The sequence below is a fragment of the Lissotriton vulgaris genome, chromosome 5, assembly GCF_964263255.1.
Source record: "Lissotriton vulgaris chromosome 5, aLisVul1.2, whole genome shotgun sequence".
In the NCBI taxonomy this organism is placed as follows: Eukaryota; Metazoa; Chordata; class Amphibia; order Caudata; family Salamandridae; genus Lissotriton; species Lissotriton vulgaris.
Window position 1 is genome coordinate 534,724,960 of NC_141693.1, and position 16,913 is coordinate 534,741,872.

Consider the following 16,913-nt stretch of genomic DNA (forward strand, 5'->3'; position numbering starts at 1 on the left):
TGTGCACCTTAGGGAGGTGATAGAATGTGGGAATTATTGGGTGCTCACAATGTAGATACTCGTACTCATTTTTATTGAGCATCCCCTCATCCCTCCATCCCTCCAATAGAGCGTGATAGTCAATGGTGCACTTTACAAAGTCTTTCCTGTTAATGATGGTTTAACAGTTCTTGTCCTGCAGTTGTTGCAGGGCCTCTTGTTTGTATTTGGTCTTACTGAAGATCACTATGTTCCCCCCCTTGTCTGAGGGCTTAATTTCGATCGATGTATCCTCCTTCAGTGATTTGATTGCTTCCCATTCCAGCCGGGAAATATTTGAATTCTTTCTGTTCAATTCCAGATTTTTATTGGTCATTTTCTCCAGATCCTGGAGGATAGCATCATTAAAGACGTCTATTGCGTCGTGTGTGGCATGAGGTAAAAATCTAGATTTGCGTTTCAGGTCACTGGGATCTCTGACTTGAACAATCTCCTCTCTCTGTAGTACCTCCATTGTGCCAGGCACATCCCCTGCTTCAGCCAGGTCATGGGTAATCACGAGCAGTGGTAAGTCATTATCCCTGAGAGTGGTACCAGTGGCCCCAGTTGTTTCAAGAGGCCTTTCTATTCCAGATTGGGTTTTCAAGGCAAATATTTTTTGCAATTTTAACTTCCTTACAAACTTAAAGATGTCTATTCGTGTTTGCACCGGGTCGAATTTTGACGTAGGACAAAAAGTTAGTCCTCTTTTCAGGACATTTTCTTCATGGGCATTGAGTTTTCTCTCGGAGACCTTCACTATGGTTTGCTCATCCTTTACCATCTCCCTCTCCTGCCCCTGCTGCGAGTTACCATTGGTTGCGCCACTTCCGTATTTCCTCCTGCCCCTCCTGCCCCACCTTGTTTTCCTCTTTTTTGTTGGGATTTCTGTGGCGTTTGGGCTTGGGGGCGTTGTCGTGTCTCTTTCAAGCCCTGGTATTTGTCTAAAAAAGGGACCGCAGTCGTGGTAGCTGGTCCTTTCATTTTGCCCTTTTCACTTCTCGATGATTCGTCTTCTGACACCGATACGTCTGATTCAGAAGTTACAGTTTCTGTTGTAGCCAGGGTCCCCTGAGCAAGCCTCTTCTTTGTTGCGTTGAACTTTTTCGCAAAGGTTAGTATTCTGCCTGTCAGGTAATCCTGTTCGGTTTGGTTTGTTTACGTTTCTTTATGCCACTCTCATAGTCTTTTAATCTTTTCATCATTGCTTCGCGCAAATCCTCCGCCATTTTGAAAAAAAAAAAAATATATATATATATATATATATATATATATATATATTTATATATATATATATATATATATATATATATATTCACTGAAAAAACCATAGGTTTCACACCAGTTATAGTTAGGAATTAGCATTTAAAAAACCTATTAAATTCACTGAAAAAACCATAGGTTTCACACCAGTTATAGTTAGCTGGAAATTTTACTGATATAAAACCATTGAAATTCCCACGTTATAGTTAGTCGGACTCACTATAACTTGCGCGTGCAATGCACTGCTGATGACATCACATATTACATCACTCATGACATGGTCAGTGACATCACTCATGACACCATCCTTGTGACATAGTGACAGACCTCCTTTCACTATAATGTAACCCTTGAGACACATATTCAAAAATAGAAACTGAAATTTTTTAAAAAATGGAGATACCTATATCAGTTACAACAAGCAATTCAGTAATTCCACTATCTATATACACATCCACTCATTCACCAACAGTTCTATATAGTCACTCATACATATACTCACTCATCATATGAAGTGATACACCTATACATCCTGTTACACACCGACATTCATCCAAAAGTTACTCACACACATATTCACACGTGCAAATAAACTATTGGACATCCATTTATTTGAATATAGAGTTATACACACACTTCCACCTTACTTCTATTTAAAATTACACATATTTATTCTCTTAAACAATCACTTATAGAAACACATACTTATTTAAACAGGAACTCTTACAATCTCTTACTCTCACATATACTCACTTATATACATCAATATTCATATATACTAGATTAAAACATATGTAGTTACTGATAAAGACACTAGTGAGACAGTCATTCACTCACTAACAAACACATATAGACACTCATCCACCCATACAGTCCTGTACATATGTTGTCTTCAAAACACATACAAACAAAGAGTCAGTCACTCATGCATCTATGTGCTAAGTAATACCCCCACCAAACCATATAGACACTCATACTGATACTAATAAAAATATCTAATAACCCATATACATACACATGAGTGGATGTGTATTAGATGGTGGTATTACTGAATTGGTTGTTGTAACTGGTATGGGTATATCCACTTTTTTGAAAATATTAGTTTCTATTTTTGAATATGTGTTTCATGGGTTACATTACACTGAAAGGAGGTCTGTCACTGTGTCACAAGGATGGTGTCATCAGTGATGTCATGAGTGATGTCACTGACCATGTCATGAGTGATGTAATATGTGATGTCATCAGCAGTGCATTGCACGCGCAAGTTATAGTGAGTCCGACTAACTATAACGTGGGAATTTCAATGGTTTTATATCAGTAAAATTTCCAGCTAACTATAACTGGTGTGAAACCTATGGTTTTTTCAGTGAATTTAATAGGTTTTTTAAATGCTAATTCCTAACTATAACTGGTGTGAAACCTATGGTTTTTTCAGTGAATTTCATAGGTTTTTTAAATGCTAATTCCTAACTATAACTGGTGTGAAACCTTTGGTTTTTTCAGTGAATTTCATAGGTTTTTTTAATGCTAATTCCTAACTTTTTATACAGACTCATACCTATGTGTTTTTTAGTGAATTGCTAAAGTATGTTTTTGTAAAAATGAACACTATAATGTATATTGAGATAATATTTTTAATTTAAAATATTTTTTTTTATATTTCGCTTTCGGTGCGCGCACCGGTGCGCGTACCGTCAGCGCACTAACAAAAAAAAAGAAAAAAAAATGAAGGAGGGACTGTGTAATAGATAGTAAGACAGATAAAAAGTGTAAAAGGAAGTAACTGAGAAAAGAAAAATGAATAAGGGAGCAAAAGAAAGAAGAAATAGGAAGAAGACTAAAGCAGAGGTTAAGGGAGATTGTAAATGGATGTTGAAAGTAAAAAGAAGGACAGTTAAGTATGGGAATGTCAGGTAGTGACGGAATCAGAGGAAAAGAATAGCAGTGATTGAGGGAAAGTAAATATCAGTGAATATAAGTAAAAAGGGGTGAAAGAGGGTACATGTAAGTGAATAAGGGTAACACATGGGGAGTAATAGAGACAAACAAGAGAGAGAGTAAAAGAAGGACTGTCACAAAGGGACTAAGTGAACCAGTAAAAAAGGTAAGTGAAGGAGTGTGCATAGGCAGAAGTACTGAAAGAAATTGAATGTGGTCGGAAGTAAACATGGAACAAAAGAATAAGTGAGGGAAGCAAAGTAAGGAAATAGGGGTGCGGTAGGGTGACAGAAAAATAGTGAAAATAAAACAAAAGGTGATAACAAAAAAGATTTTGTAAACACACTTACCATATAATCAATGCAAACTTGTATCTATGAAAGATAAAAGAAAAAACACGTTATAATTTCTTAAAAATATATAATAAAATAGAAACAACAGTTCATGAGGTTTAAAAATCTACAAAAGTTTACTAAGAAATGATGCAATAGTGAAGGATACAAAAACAGAAAGAAAGTAATGTAGAAAGAGAAAAAAAAAGGAAAAAGAAATAGAAAGAGAACAAATTCCTAAAGGTAAATAAGATACTAAAAGAATGTAAGATATCAAATCAAAATCAGTAAAGATAAGAAAATAAAAGAAAAATGAGTGAAAAGGAGAGAAGTCTGATTGAGAAACTATAAATAAAAAAGAGGAATAGAAGATGATTGAGAGTGAGTGAAGTAAAGTAACAGAGTGAAGGGATGAAAGGAATGAAGTTAGTATAGAACGATGGATAAAACAGGAGTGAGAGAGTAAGTACACAGAAAGACAAAAGGAAGAACTAAGTGAACTACAGTACAATGGATGCGAAAGAAAAAAAAAGGAGAAAAAGAAAGAGAGGGTTAGGAAACTAAAGCAGTGGTACTGTGAGAATATGAAAAAGATAAAAAGTGGTGGAAGGAACAGAGGAAATGCAGACAGTTCCTATTAGATTAAGAAGTTGTGAATGAAGTGCACTAAAGAAACAGCGATGAAAAAAGAGTGTAAATTAGTAAAGAGAGGTAAATAAGGGTGAAAAAGAAAATGAGTATAAGACAATGTGAACACAATATAAATTACACAATGCAAACTACACAATAACTTCTACAATATGTTACATTATTTATTTTTGCTGTTCTCAGAATATATTGAATTTCACTTAAATTAGTGAGATCAAAGTCTTCATCATATAACAGCGGGAAAAAAAAAACACAATCTAAAAGATTGTGTTTAAAAAAACCCATTCAAACATACATCTCATATAAGTACACTAATCTTTGATTCACTTACTTTTCCGTGACACCAAATTGCAGATAGTGAAGGTCCTTTTGGTGGAAAAAAGTCTGCTGTGCTCTATAACTTCCATTTCATCGACTTCCTATGAAAAAAGATCTAACAACATCATATGTTACACTTTCCTCACGGCCAATTTGTGTCAGATATATCAGTATTTTTTACTTTGAGATCCACTTAAAGTATCTACATGAGATTGCAGATAGTGAAGGTCCTTTTGGTGAAAAAAAGTCTGCTGTGCTCTATAACTTCGATTTCATCAACTTCTAACAACATCATATCTTACATTTTCCTCACGGCCAATTTGTGTCAGATATATCAGTATTTTTTACTTTGAGATCCACTTAAAGTATCTACATGAGATAAATAATTTCAAATATTAGATTAACTAACTAACTAACTAACTTTTATTAACTATTCCCGTCTTCAAAGGCCAATTCCCTTTACTAAAACTTTGGTTTTAAAAACACTAGATAAGAATTTGTAGAGTCATAAGGCAAACGTTGTTTATAAGTTAAATGAGAATCATTGCAGTAACTCCATCCATTTTCAGATTTTAAGTAGCATGTATAATGTCCTGAGGTGGTCGAAGATCCATCATGATAAATAATAGCTTCAGTTGTAAAGGTCCTTCCAGAAATTGATAACTGAGAAGCCACAAAATTTTTGATAGAAGTTGTCAATTTAGTTCCATCAGGTCTACATCGTTGGAAAGCTAAAATAATATACTGCCCATACCTTTGTATAAATAATGTGGACAGCATTGTACAGTTACATTGGGTACACACCATATTATGATCTGCTGCTTTAACTAGATTTTTAAAAGACACTGATTTACAGTCTGGTAAAGTCAAATATATAAATCTTTCAGTGTCTATTGTAGTAGTACTTGATAAACTACAATTGTGGCAGTCATGCTGCCATTGATAAGAAAGACTGAAAAGATTATCTACATCTACACCTTCATCTTCCAAAACACCAAACATATACATTAAAAATTCCTGACAATCCTGCTGAATGTTCTGTGAAAATTTATCTTGACCAGAACACAAATCTAAAATATTTCGAATTTCTGTTACACTTTCTATTTGTGCTGTAACACTGCTACATTTCTGAAACACAGAATTCAATAAACCACACAATCTTTGATCCCGATTTTCAACAATCTGTTCTTGTAAACTTTTAAGAAAAAAAACAACATTAACCACTACATTAGCATAGCAGTTGACACCAGAACTGTTTTCAAACTGAAATCCAACAACATTTTCTCCACAATTCTTTTTCTTCCTGTTTTCAATTACAGTTTTCTCTACTTTTTGTCTTTTTGCAACTACCTCACTACAATTATCCTCATTTCTTCTTTTTCGGCCTACCACACGTTTTTCAAACAGAGGATATTGAGGCAAATGTGGAGCATACTCTCTTCTTAACCTATTGTATTCTTTAACACAATCTAGATCGGCAGAAATCTTTGTCTCATCACACGCAATCAAGTACAATCCTGATAAAGTTCTGACTCGAGATAATGCCACATATGCCATACCCTCTTTAAACACAGATCTTCCAATGTTCACCAATGCACTATCTACACTTAAACCTTGAGATTTATGAATTGTCACTGCATACGCCAAACAAACAGGAAACTGTTTTCGGCGAACATATAAGTCTTTTACAAGTAAAAATCTAGCAGAACAACGACTTATTTGTTGTACTTGTTCAATGCCATCAAATTTTATTTTTAAAAATTCAATTCCATCTCTATTTCTGTAATTCACAAAATCAACAACATAACCCATTGCTCCATTTACCAGACCGCTTTCAACATTTAAATTCCTTCTCAAAATGATACGACAATTTAAACACACATTCAGAGTCTTTTCAAAACCAGCTGTTTTTGAAATACTTTTCTCCAATGAATGCAATTTAGTTTTCAAATTTTCTGACAAAACAATTGTTGCACCCATATGCTCTATTTTATCTATTGCTTCCAGTTTCACAATCTCTTCATTTTCTAAGTCTAACATTTTTTGATTGAAGATGGAACATTCTTGCAGAGTTGGCATCAAACATATCCCAGATTTCTTCTCAGTCATTTTTTTAAAAATATTCTCTGGAAGAATGTTTTCATTTGCATACAAATTTGAAATTAATCGACTATGCAAAGCTTTTTTCCCTTTCTCAGTCATTTTTCCAATTCTTACATCTTGTAGAATATTTTTATAATCTTCATCCTTGGCCTGTCGCATATTTTGAAGCAGTTCAGCATATTTAAAATTTAGCCATATATTAACATTTCCAATGCTTCCAAGGGACTTCCTGGTATCTTCATGCGTGAGCATTTTAAACACTGGTTGTCCTTTTACTGGAGTCAACTGCAATAGATCTCCAAAAACAATAATGTGTTTTCCTCCAAATAACACATCATAGTCTGTTTTAAGAATTTCTTGCATTCTCAAATGCACAAAAGCAAGCATTAGATTTGAGACCATGCTTACTTCATCTATGATAAGAAGTTTCATTTTCTTCAAGACTCTTGAAACTTCAGAACACGCATCTCCAGATAGCTTGTTGTAATGCAATTTATTATCATGTTCAACTGGCAGCATCAATAAACGATGTAGAGTAATCCCTTTAATGTTATGTGCTGCCAGACCAGTTGGAGCAGTTACAACACAAGACAGTGGTGAATCAGTCCTTTTCTGCAGATAACTTGCAACGGCTTTAATTAGAAAACTTTTTCCTGTCCCCGCTTCTCCACTTACATACAGTCGGACAGGGTCAAATAATATACATGAGCACTCTTTTTTCTCATGTCTGAATCCATGTTCAATCTGCTCTGTGACTTCATCATATATCTTTTTCTGCTCAATGTTTAGTTGCGTTACCAAATCTTCTAAGTTAACTCCATCCTCTTGAGCTTGTTCCATAGCTCTTTCCACCTCATCCATGGCAGTGGCAGCTTCATTTTGGATAATTGGTCCTCCTAGTGGATCCTGGCTCAATGAAGTAGAACTCTGACTATCTTGAGAACTGTTTCTAGCTATCTCTTCAGCAATTGTGGTTTCTTGCTCCATTTCTTCATTCAACATTTGCAGATAATTTAGAAAAATAGGACATTCTATGGTATCCTTAGTTGCATTAAAAGAGTCTTCATAACAGAGAAAATCTCCAAGTAGTTCCTCTTCTGTACGCCATGGCTTAAAGAGTTGCAAAAGAGCTAAATAGTAAAATTCTCTTTTGTCTGGAACTTCACAACTCAATTTTCGATGATTAATCAAATGGCCTTTTTTCTGCTTCACTAGACATCCTTCATAGCCAATGAGTGCATATTTTCCATTATTGATATCTTCTGTGATGTTCCTCTTATAACTGTAGTTTTGAAGAACTTCATACAAACATGTGTTCTCAAGGTGAGTACTTCTATTTGGATAGTATGTATCCAACATATTTGTCTTCAAAATATCTGTACTGTTTGGTTCTTTTTCCGCCAAATATTCAATTTCTTGTACAGATTTCAAAACTCGGTTTCGTGTTGCAGCAAGACCAAGACTCACCCAAATGATTGTTCTTGATTTGGCATAGAGACTTGCTGATGATAACCGATCAGAACATTCATATGCTCCAATTTCTCGATGCGACAACATCTTCAGACTGAAACTGTATAATTTCTTGCTTAGACTCTTTTCATGTGAAATGTCCTCCCACATTTCCTTCAGTTCTGTCTTTTCTTTTTTGGTGATGTAAGATGTCACATATCGAGCCACAGCAATAGAGTTGTCAGCAACGAACTGAATATCCATGTTAGCATTCCACATGGACAAAATCACTGGGTTGTAATCGTTGATGTACTTAGATTCTTCATTTCTTTTCAAATTATATGTGTTTTTGGGAGATTTTCTCGTCACAGTATGTCGTAGAGATGACATCAAATTATTTACTCTTCCTTTAGAAATCACTGGTCGAGGAAATGCAAAACGACATTTCGTGTAGTACTTTTCCTTGTTTTTAAATTTTCGACGACAGTACTTTCCACAACGATGAGATTGAAAACGTAAAACTTGTTGCCTTAAATTGTTTTCTTCAGTAGATTTTGGAACAGCACATGTTGAATACTCTTCAATGAAACTCATCACTGTTTCATCTGAATCTGATCCAAATTTGGGTGCATCTTTAATCCACAACAACATATGTATATGAGGAGCACCTCTCGCTTGATATTCCTTCCTCCAAAAGAAATCCAAAACCTCTCCAAGGGGAGGATTTTTTTTGTTGGTAATAAAAGACATCATAGCTTCAAATCTATGATTAAAATATCTGCAAACATTCACTGGATCTAAAGAACACAGTTCTCCTGGTGTTTTCAATTCTATATTTGGTATGTTTTCATTTGCCTCTCGTAGAAATTGAAGTAAATCGTCCCAGGCATACTCAGCACAGCTAAGAGTGAGGAACCATGTAGGAGTTCCTAAGTTTCTTAGCATACATTTCAATTCTCCATGACGACGAAACCAATACTCGTTGGTTCCACGTTGACATGCCATGAGATTGATTAGCTGAGATTCCAAAATACTGTCTTGCAGATTAACTTTCTCCATAAAGTCCCTTGCACATACATTTTGCAAATGAGGTCCACTTTTTAATATATGATTAACTGCATAAGAAAGCCCAGACAAATCACTTTCAAACAGTAGATGAAATAAATATGGAATGCATTGACGAAACCTTGGATCTTCTGCATATAATCTTAGAGTCCGGTATTCAGCTGCAGGAATTTGAACTGGTCGATCATCATATCGTCCACCACAACCTGTTGGAAATAATTGTGGAAAACAACGAGCTTCCAAACTTTCTTCCCATACACTAATGGGACTTCCTTTTGCTGCCTTCATTTGAAACAAGTCAATTGCATTTCCCATTACTTCTTTGGAATGCAAAGGATGAACAGTATAATGTTCATATATTTCTTCAGTTCTAGACACATCAACTTTTTCAATTTGACCAACTGAAGAATCACTATCTTCTTCTGTAGCTGTTTCCTCTACTCCAACACTTACATGTTTGTAGTACTCATTGTTTTTAACTAAATACAACGTTGCCTTCTTGACTTTTTTAACATCCACTAAATCTTGCCAAATTTTCTTACTCTTTGTTGGAACCCCATTAACTAGAATAACTAAAGGATCTTCTTCTACTCTTTCTACACCAATTGTATTAATATTTTTCTTTACATCTAGAGGCAAATAAACAACTCTTCCCTTTAATCCTCTCAGTAAATCTGATGGAGGCAATTTCCCTGTCTTAGGCTCCATGCGAACAATAGCCTGAAAAGGATGGACACATTGAATCAAAATAGATTCATAAGTATTTAGATCCATCAATTCAGAAGGAATATCTATCAACTGAAGATTATTATAAACTGCTCTTGCAGGCATTCTATTTTCATTTAATTTTTTCAAACAATAAGTGCAAATACGCTGATCCAAACTCAAATCAAAAGAATTCTCCACCAACAAATAACTTACAAAATCCTCCCATTCACTATTATTTTCCAATTCACTTTTTGCATATAAATCAACTAACCTAGTCTGAATTTTATAATGAGTCCGTCGACAACACACACAAGTTACATTAGGCCTCTCACTTGATTTCACCTTAAACTTGATAATTTCCTCATCAAACTTTTCAATACTTGAAATTTGTCCATTATCTTCTGCATTACCATCCATTACTATATCTATTTCTACACTGTCCTCTTTGTTCCCAAAATAACAAAACTCAATTTCTTCACAAATAGTCTTCACATCCACTTCAGATCCATGCAAAAGAGCACTATTTAACTGTTTAAGCTTAAGTGCAGGACTTTTTGCATAATACAACTTCCTCACTAATTTCCTTACGTTATTATGATGCACTGCTAACATCCTAAAATGATGAAAAACACTCCGACAAACTTTTCTAGAAAGACATGCTAGTGAATGCCCTTGCAAACCTGTGCTTTCTCTCACTCTGCAAGGATCTAACTCTTGCAGGATCTTCATTTTTTGTTTGAGACTTTTTTTACTATATGTACGTAAGAAATTTCGAAGCAAATCAATTGATTCCTGTCGCACACTACAAATACTACTGCATTTCCATGTGTACACTGGACCCTTAGTACGTCTCCCTAAAACTTCATCAGCTAAGACCTCTTCTGCATCTCTAGATACAAGTTTCTCTTTTTCCATCACACAACTATCTTTCACCTCATATGCACGACCACTGGTGTCAACTGCATGCACCAAATCATTTTCCTGAAAGTAACTCTCCTCATTAAAAAAAGGCTCAGAACTTGAACTATGCATCCATTCACCAGAAAATACTTCACAAAAATTACTCCGATTAATAATTCTTTTCCATCTACTGTTCGATTTGAAAACATCCATTGCCTTATTAAGTATCCTAATTCTATTGATTATTAAAATAAATAATTTTTTCTTAACTTCAAAAGCCTGATCAACAATCTTTTCTACACTTTTCTTTTTCTTGTAAAAAGCAGCTTTTAGTTTACTTTTCTTTTCATTTTTTAGCAAATTTAAAACTACCCTATTGCGAAACATTCGCCTACGAATGTCCCTAAAAACATTTACCCTTCTATTGCTAACCATTCTCTTCTCTCCTGGTCCAATGGAAACATTTTTTGTGGGCTTCTCTTTCCTTTTTAGATTTGTTGACTTTTTCTGTATATTCACATTAGCAATTTCATTTTTTTTCCTACGACATATGTTGCGAAGAAAAGACTTAATTGGCTTACCAGAAGCTTTTCTGGTGTTTTTTGAAGTAGTTGTTGAAGAGGATTCCATAAACTCTGTTGTTGATGTTCTCCTTTTCCGTATGGTATTTTTGATATTTCTTTGCCTTGAAGGCATTTTTGCTTCCTTTTCAGAAGTTGATTTGAATCTGTTGTTCTGTTAAAAAAACACATGAAAGACCACTATTAGCAAACAACAAAGTAATGTTAAAAAGCAAACAATATAAACAATAAATTGCAACATATTTAAGTTTATACAATAGCAACTCATGGCTTTATTTTTAAAGGCCTTGCGCCACCAGTGCGTCACTTATTACCCATGTTTAAAGTCAAGCATCAGCTGCACATGGCATTCATAAATAAGGGCCAAATGCAAATACCAATCAATTGCACCCAAAAATCGATTTTTCAATAACATGTAAGAAACACTGCGCAAAACCTAAGTACAACCACTCAATATCATCAAACAAAGTCAGGGTCTGATTTATAAAGGCCTTGCGCCACCAGTGCGTCACTTATTACCCATGTTTAAAGTTTTGCATCGGCTGCACATGGCAATCATAAATAAGGGCCAAATACATATACCAATCAATTGCACCCAAAAATCGATTTTTGAATAACATGTAAGAAACACTGTGCAGAACCTATGTACAACCAATCAATATCATCAAACAAAGTCAGGGCCTTATTTATGAAAGCCTTGCGCCACCAGTGTGTCACTTATTACCCATGTTTAAAGTCATGCATCAGTTGCACATGGCAATCATAAATAAGGGCCAAATACATATACCAATCAATTGCACCCAAAAATCGATTTTTCAATAACATGTAAGAAACACGGCGCAGAACCTATGTACAACCAATCAATATCATCAAACAAAGTCAGGGCCTTATTTATGAAAGCCTTGCGCCACCAGTGCGTCACTTATTACCCATGTTTAAAGTCATGCATCAGCTGCACATGGCAATCATAAATAAGGGCCAAATACATATACCAATCAATTGCACCCAAAAATCGATTTTACAATAACATGTAAGAAACACGGCGCAGAACCTAAGTACAACCACTCAATATCATCAAACAAAGTCAGGGCCTTATTTATGAAAGCCTTGCGCCACCAGTGGGTCACTTATTACCCATGTTTAAAATCATGCATCAGTTGCACATGGCAATCATAAATAAGGGCCAAATACATATACCAATCAATTGCACCCAAAAATCGATTTTTCAATAACATGTAAGAAACACGGCGCTGAACCTAAGTACAACCACTCAATATCATCAAACAAAGTCAGGGCCTTATTTATGAAAGCCTTGCGCCACCAGTGCGTCAATTATTACCCATGTTTAGAGTCATGCATCAGTTGCACATGGCAATCATAAATAAGGGCAAAATACATATACCAATCAATTGCACCCAAAAATCGATTTTTGAATAACATGTAAGGAACACTGCACAGAACCTAAGTACAACCACTCAATATCATCAAACAAAGTCAGGCCTTATTTATGAAAGCCTTGCGCCACCAGTGCGTCACGTATTACCCATGTTTAAAGTCATGCATCAGCTGCACATGGCAATCATAAATTAGGGCAAAATACATATACCAATCAATTGCACCCAAAAATCGATTTTTGAATAACATGTAAGGAACACTGCACAGAACCTAAGTACAACCACTCAATATCATCAAACAAAGTCAGGCCTTATTTATGAAAGCCTTGCGCCACCAGTGCGTCACTTATTACCCATGTTTAAAGTCATGCATCAGTTGCACATGGCAATCATAAATAAGGGCCAAATACATATACCAATCAATTGCACCCAAAAATCGATTTTTGAATAACATGTAAGGAACACTGCACAGAACCTAAGTACAACCACTCAATATCATCAAACAAAGTCAGGCCTTATTTATGAAAGCCTTGCGCCACCAGTGCGTCACGTATTACCCATGTTTAAAGTCATGCATCAGCTGCACATGGCAATCATAAATTAGGGCAAAATACATATACCAATCAATTGCACCCAAAAATCGATTTTTGAATAACATGTAAGGAACACTGCACAGAACCTAAGTACAACCACTCAATATCATCAAACAAAGTCAGGCCTTATTTATGAAAGCCTTGCGCCACCAGTGCGTCACTTATTACCCATGTTTAAAGTCATGCATCAGTTGCACATGGCAATCATAAATAAGGGCCAAATACATATACCAATCAATTGCACCCAAAAATCGATTTTTGAATAACATGTAAGAAACACTGCGCAAAACCTAAGTACAACCACTCAATATCATCAAACAAAGTCAGGGCCTTATTTATGAAAGCCTTGCGCCACCAGTGCGTCACTTATTACCCATGTTTAAAATCATGCATCAGTTTCACATGGCAATCATAAATAAGGGCCAAATACATATACCAATCAATTGCACCCAAAAATCGATTTTTGAATAACATGTAAGGAACACTGCACAGAACCTAAGTACAACCACTCAATATCATCAAACAAAGTCAGGCCTTATTTATGAAAGCCTTGCGCCACCAGTGCGTCACTTATTACCCATGTTTAAAGTCATGCATCAGTTGCACATGGCAATCATAAATAAGGGCCAAATACATATACCAATCAATTGCACCCAAAAATCGATTTTTGAATAACATGTAAGGAACACTGCACAGAACCTATGTACAACCAATCAATATCATCAAACAAAGTCAGAGCCTTATTTATGAAAGCCTTGCGCCACCAGTGCGTCACTTATTACCCATGTTTAAAGTCATGCATCAGCTGCACATGGCAATCATAAATAAGGGCCAAATACATATACCAATCAATTGCACCCAAAAATCGATTTTTGAATAACATGTAAGGAACACTGCACAGAACCTAAGTACAACCACTCAATATCATCAAACAAAGTCAGGCCTTATTTATGAAAGCCTTGCGCCACCAGTGCGTCACTTATTACCCATGTTTAAAGTCATGCATCAGTTGCACATGGCAATCATAAATTAGGGCAAAATACATATACTAATCAATTGCACCCAAAAATCGATTTTTCAATAACATGTAAGAAACACGGCGCAGAACCTAAGTACAACCAATCAATATCATCAAACAAAGTCAGGGCCTTATTTATGAAAGCCTTGCGCCACCAGTGCGTCACTTATTACCCATGTTTAAAATCATGCATCAGTTTCACATGGCAATCATAAATAAGGGCCAAATACATATACCAATCAATTGCACCCAAAAATCGATTTTTGAATAACATGTAAGGAACACTGCACAGAACCTAAGTACAACCACTCAATATCATCAAACAAAGTCAGGGCCTTATTTATGAAAGCCTTGCGCCACCAGTGCGTCACTTATTACCCATGTTTAAAGTCATGCATCAGCTGCACATGGCATTCATAAATAAGGGCCAAATACATATACCAATCAATTGCACCCAAAAATCGATTTTTCAATAACATGTAAGAAACACTGCACAGAACCTAACTACAACCACTCAATATCATCAAACAAAGTCAGGGCCTCATTTATAAAAGCCTGGCGCCACCAGTGCATCACTTATTACCCATGTTTAAAGTCATGCATCAACTGCACATGGCAATCATAAAAAAGGCCAAATAAAAATACCATTCATTTGCACCCAAAATCGATTTTTAAATAACATGTAAAAAACACTGCGCAGGACTTATATACTAACATACAATTTCACTTCTAAAACATAACTATCTGCTTCCAAATATTCTCCATAGAGAAAATAAATCTCTATCTAAATTAAATGAATCATTACTTACCTTTAGAAATGCTTTTGGAGATTGAAAACAGTGTCAGACACACACACCAATTTTTCTTTAGCAGAGGAGAAGGTGTGCTCTCAATACACTGAAACCAAGACTGGCATAGAAAATCTCTATCTTTGTACACATATGCCTTAATTCAACCAATGAAAACTCTTCCCTCACTATTTTCAAACCAACACCCATCCCCCTCTCAAACCTTTCTATCTGTTACCATAGCAACTCCCTCCTAACTGAACTGTAAGGTTCAAAAGTTTATCTTACAATGTTGCAAATTAACTCAGCAAGGATGTTTGACCTGTCAATACAGCAGCCTATACAGGGTATTTTTGCTTTTGGTGACTTTTTTTAAACCATTCAAATTGCTTCTTTCACACAACATAACCATACACCCTAACTTTCAGTTTTCAACTATCTGAATCCACCAATCATTGCTAGTGATTCAAGAGCACAGAAACTCCACAATTATTTTTTTGTGAACTCCTACTGTTCCAACTGCCATTTCATTCCCACACTTCATCTGACTGGACCAGAACCTTCTCACATCATGTACTCTGTTTGGGTTATTGGACATAGCTACATCCACTGGGCTCAAAGGTATGCAGCTAGCAGAAATTTTCATAACCTTGATTTATCAAATGTGGAAATCAAGTGGATTGGCCACAGAGGATTAAAATGTCACCAATTGATACCATTGGTGAAAACCTTTTTGCATCTGCCAGAACCTGACCTTATAATTGTGCACTGTGGTGGAAACGATCTAGGCACATTAACTGGGGTAGGTCTGGAAATGCTATTAAAGGACACCTTTCATCAATTGATGATACTTTTTCCCCACACTGCCTTGGTATATTCCAATATATGCCAAAGACAGAAATGGAACTGGTCCAACCAATTTGGTCCACAATTTGAGAAAGCACGGAAACATGTAAATAAATCTGTTTCTGCTTACATGAGAGACTATGGAATGGGTTCATTATACAATAATAACTTGCGTTACAACATGCAAGACATCTACAGAGGAGATGGAGTGCACTTCTCAGATGAGGGGAATAGAATATTCCTCCTGAATTTAAGAATGTGTATTGGAACCTACTTGTAGGTACCTAAATCAACCACAGAACCCAAAAGCTCTTTTCAGAGCTACCCTAACTCTGATCATTCAAAGCGTTTATTTTTTTCTAACTTTTTTCACTATTTTTCACCAAAGTACGCTTTCCGGTACGCTTACAGGTGCGCGCACCAGGCGCTACCCCCGCGAAAAATTAAAGAATTTTTTTTTTTTTCACGTTTATGAGCCTCCTAAGCCCCCCTCAGAAAACCTAGAGGGTCAAGAAGTCTCTACAGTTCCCCCTTCTATCCATTCCGAACATTGTTTACCCTCCATCTTGTGTCTCGATTGTTCCGAAACACAAAATGGAGGACTCCCGTAACGCTGCCAGTGCGCGTACAGGAGCGCGCACCAGTAAGCGCTCGTTAAAAAAAGGTGGGAAAGTAATTTACGGAAAACCCAATGGAGACACTTTCATCAAATATAGAATACGCCCTACTACATAGCAGTCCCTACCATTTGCCCAAATTTGGTGAAATTCCATTGAGACATTTAGGCTACAGGCCTGTCTAAATATCCTGAGGTAAATTACATGACAAAAACACACTTGTAATGTTAGAATTTACAACCAATTAAAAAGTATCTCTCATTTTCTACGATTATTTCCTGACGTTTGATTGGTTAAGTACAACAATATATATAAAAGAAGAGAGGGAAACACA

General features: G+C 35.8%; 1 protein-coding gene across 1 annotated transcript; it reads right to left on the bottom strand.

Moving 5' to 3' along the window:
- Positions 1-160: 160 nt before the first annotated feature.
- On the bottom strand, positions 161-15,242 carry LOC147711190 (uncharacterized). The gene is made up of 3 exons (XM_086919429.1): positions 15,138-15,242; positions 5,782-11,477; positions 161-962 (listed from the first exon to the last, which is right to left on the bottom strand). Exons 2-3 carry the CDS (start codon positions 11,436-11,438, stop codon positions 161-163), a joined length of 6,459 nt encoding a protein of 2,152 aa, XP_086775555.1. The 5' UTR covers positions 11,439-11,477; positions 15,138-15,242.
- Between the last annotated feature and the right edge of the window lie 1,671 nt (positions 15,243-16,913).

Excerpts from the sequence above, each read along its gene's own strand:
- LOC147711190 (XM_086919429.1), bottom strand. The coding sequence starts at position 11,438 with ATGCCTTCAAGGCAAAGAAATATCAAAAATACCATACGGAAAAGGAGA. Across the intron at positions 963-5,781 it reads GAAAATGTTGTTGGATTTCA|ACAAATACCAGGGCTTGAAA; the intron begins GTTTGAAAACAG and ends TCCCTTTTTTAG.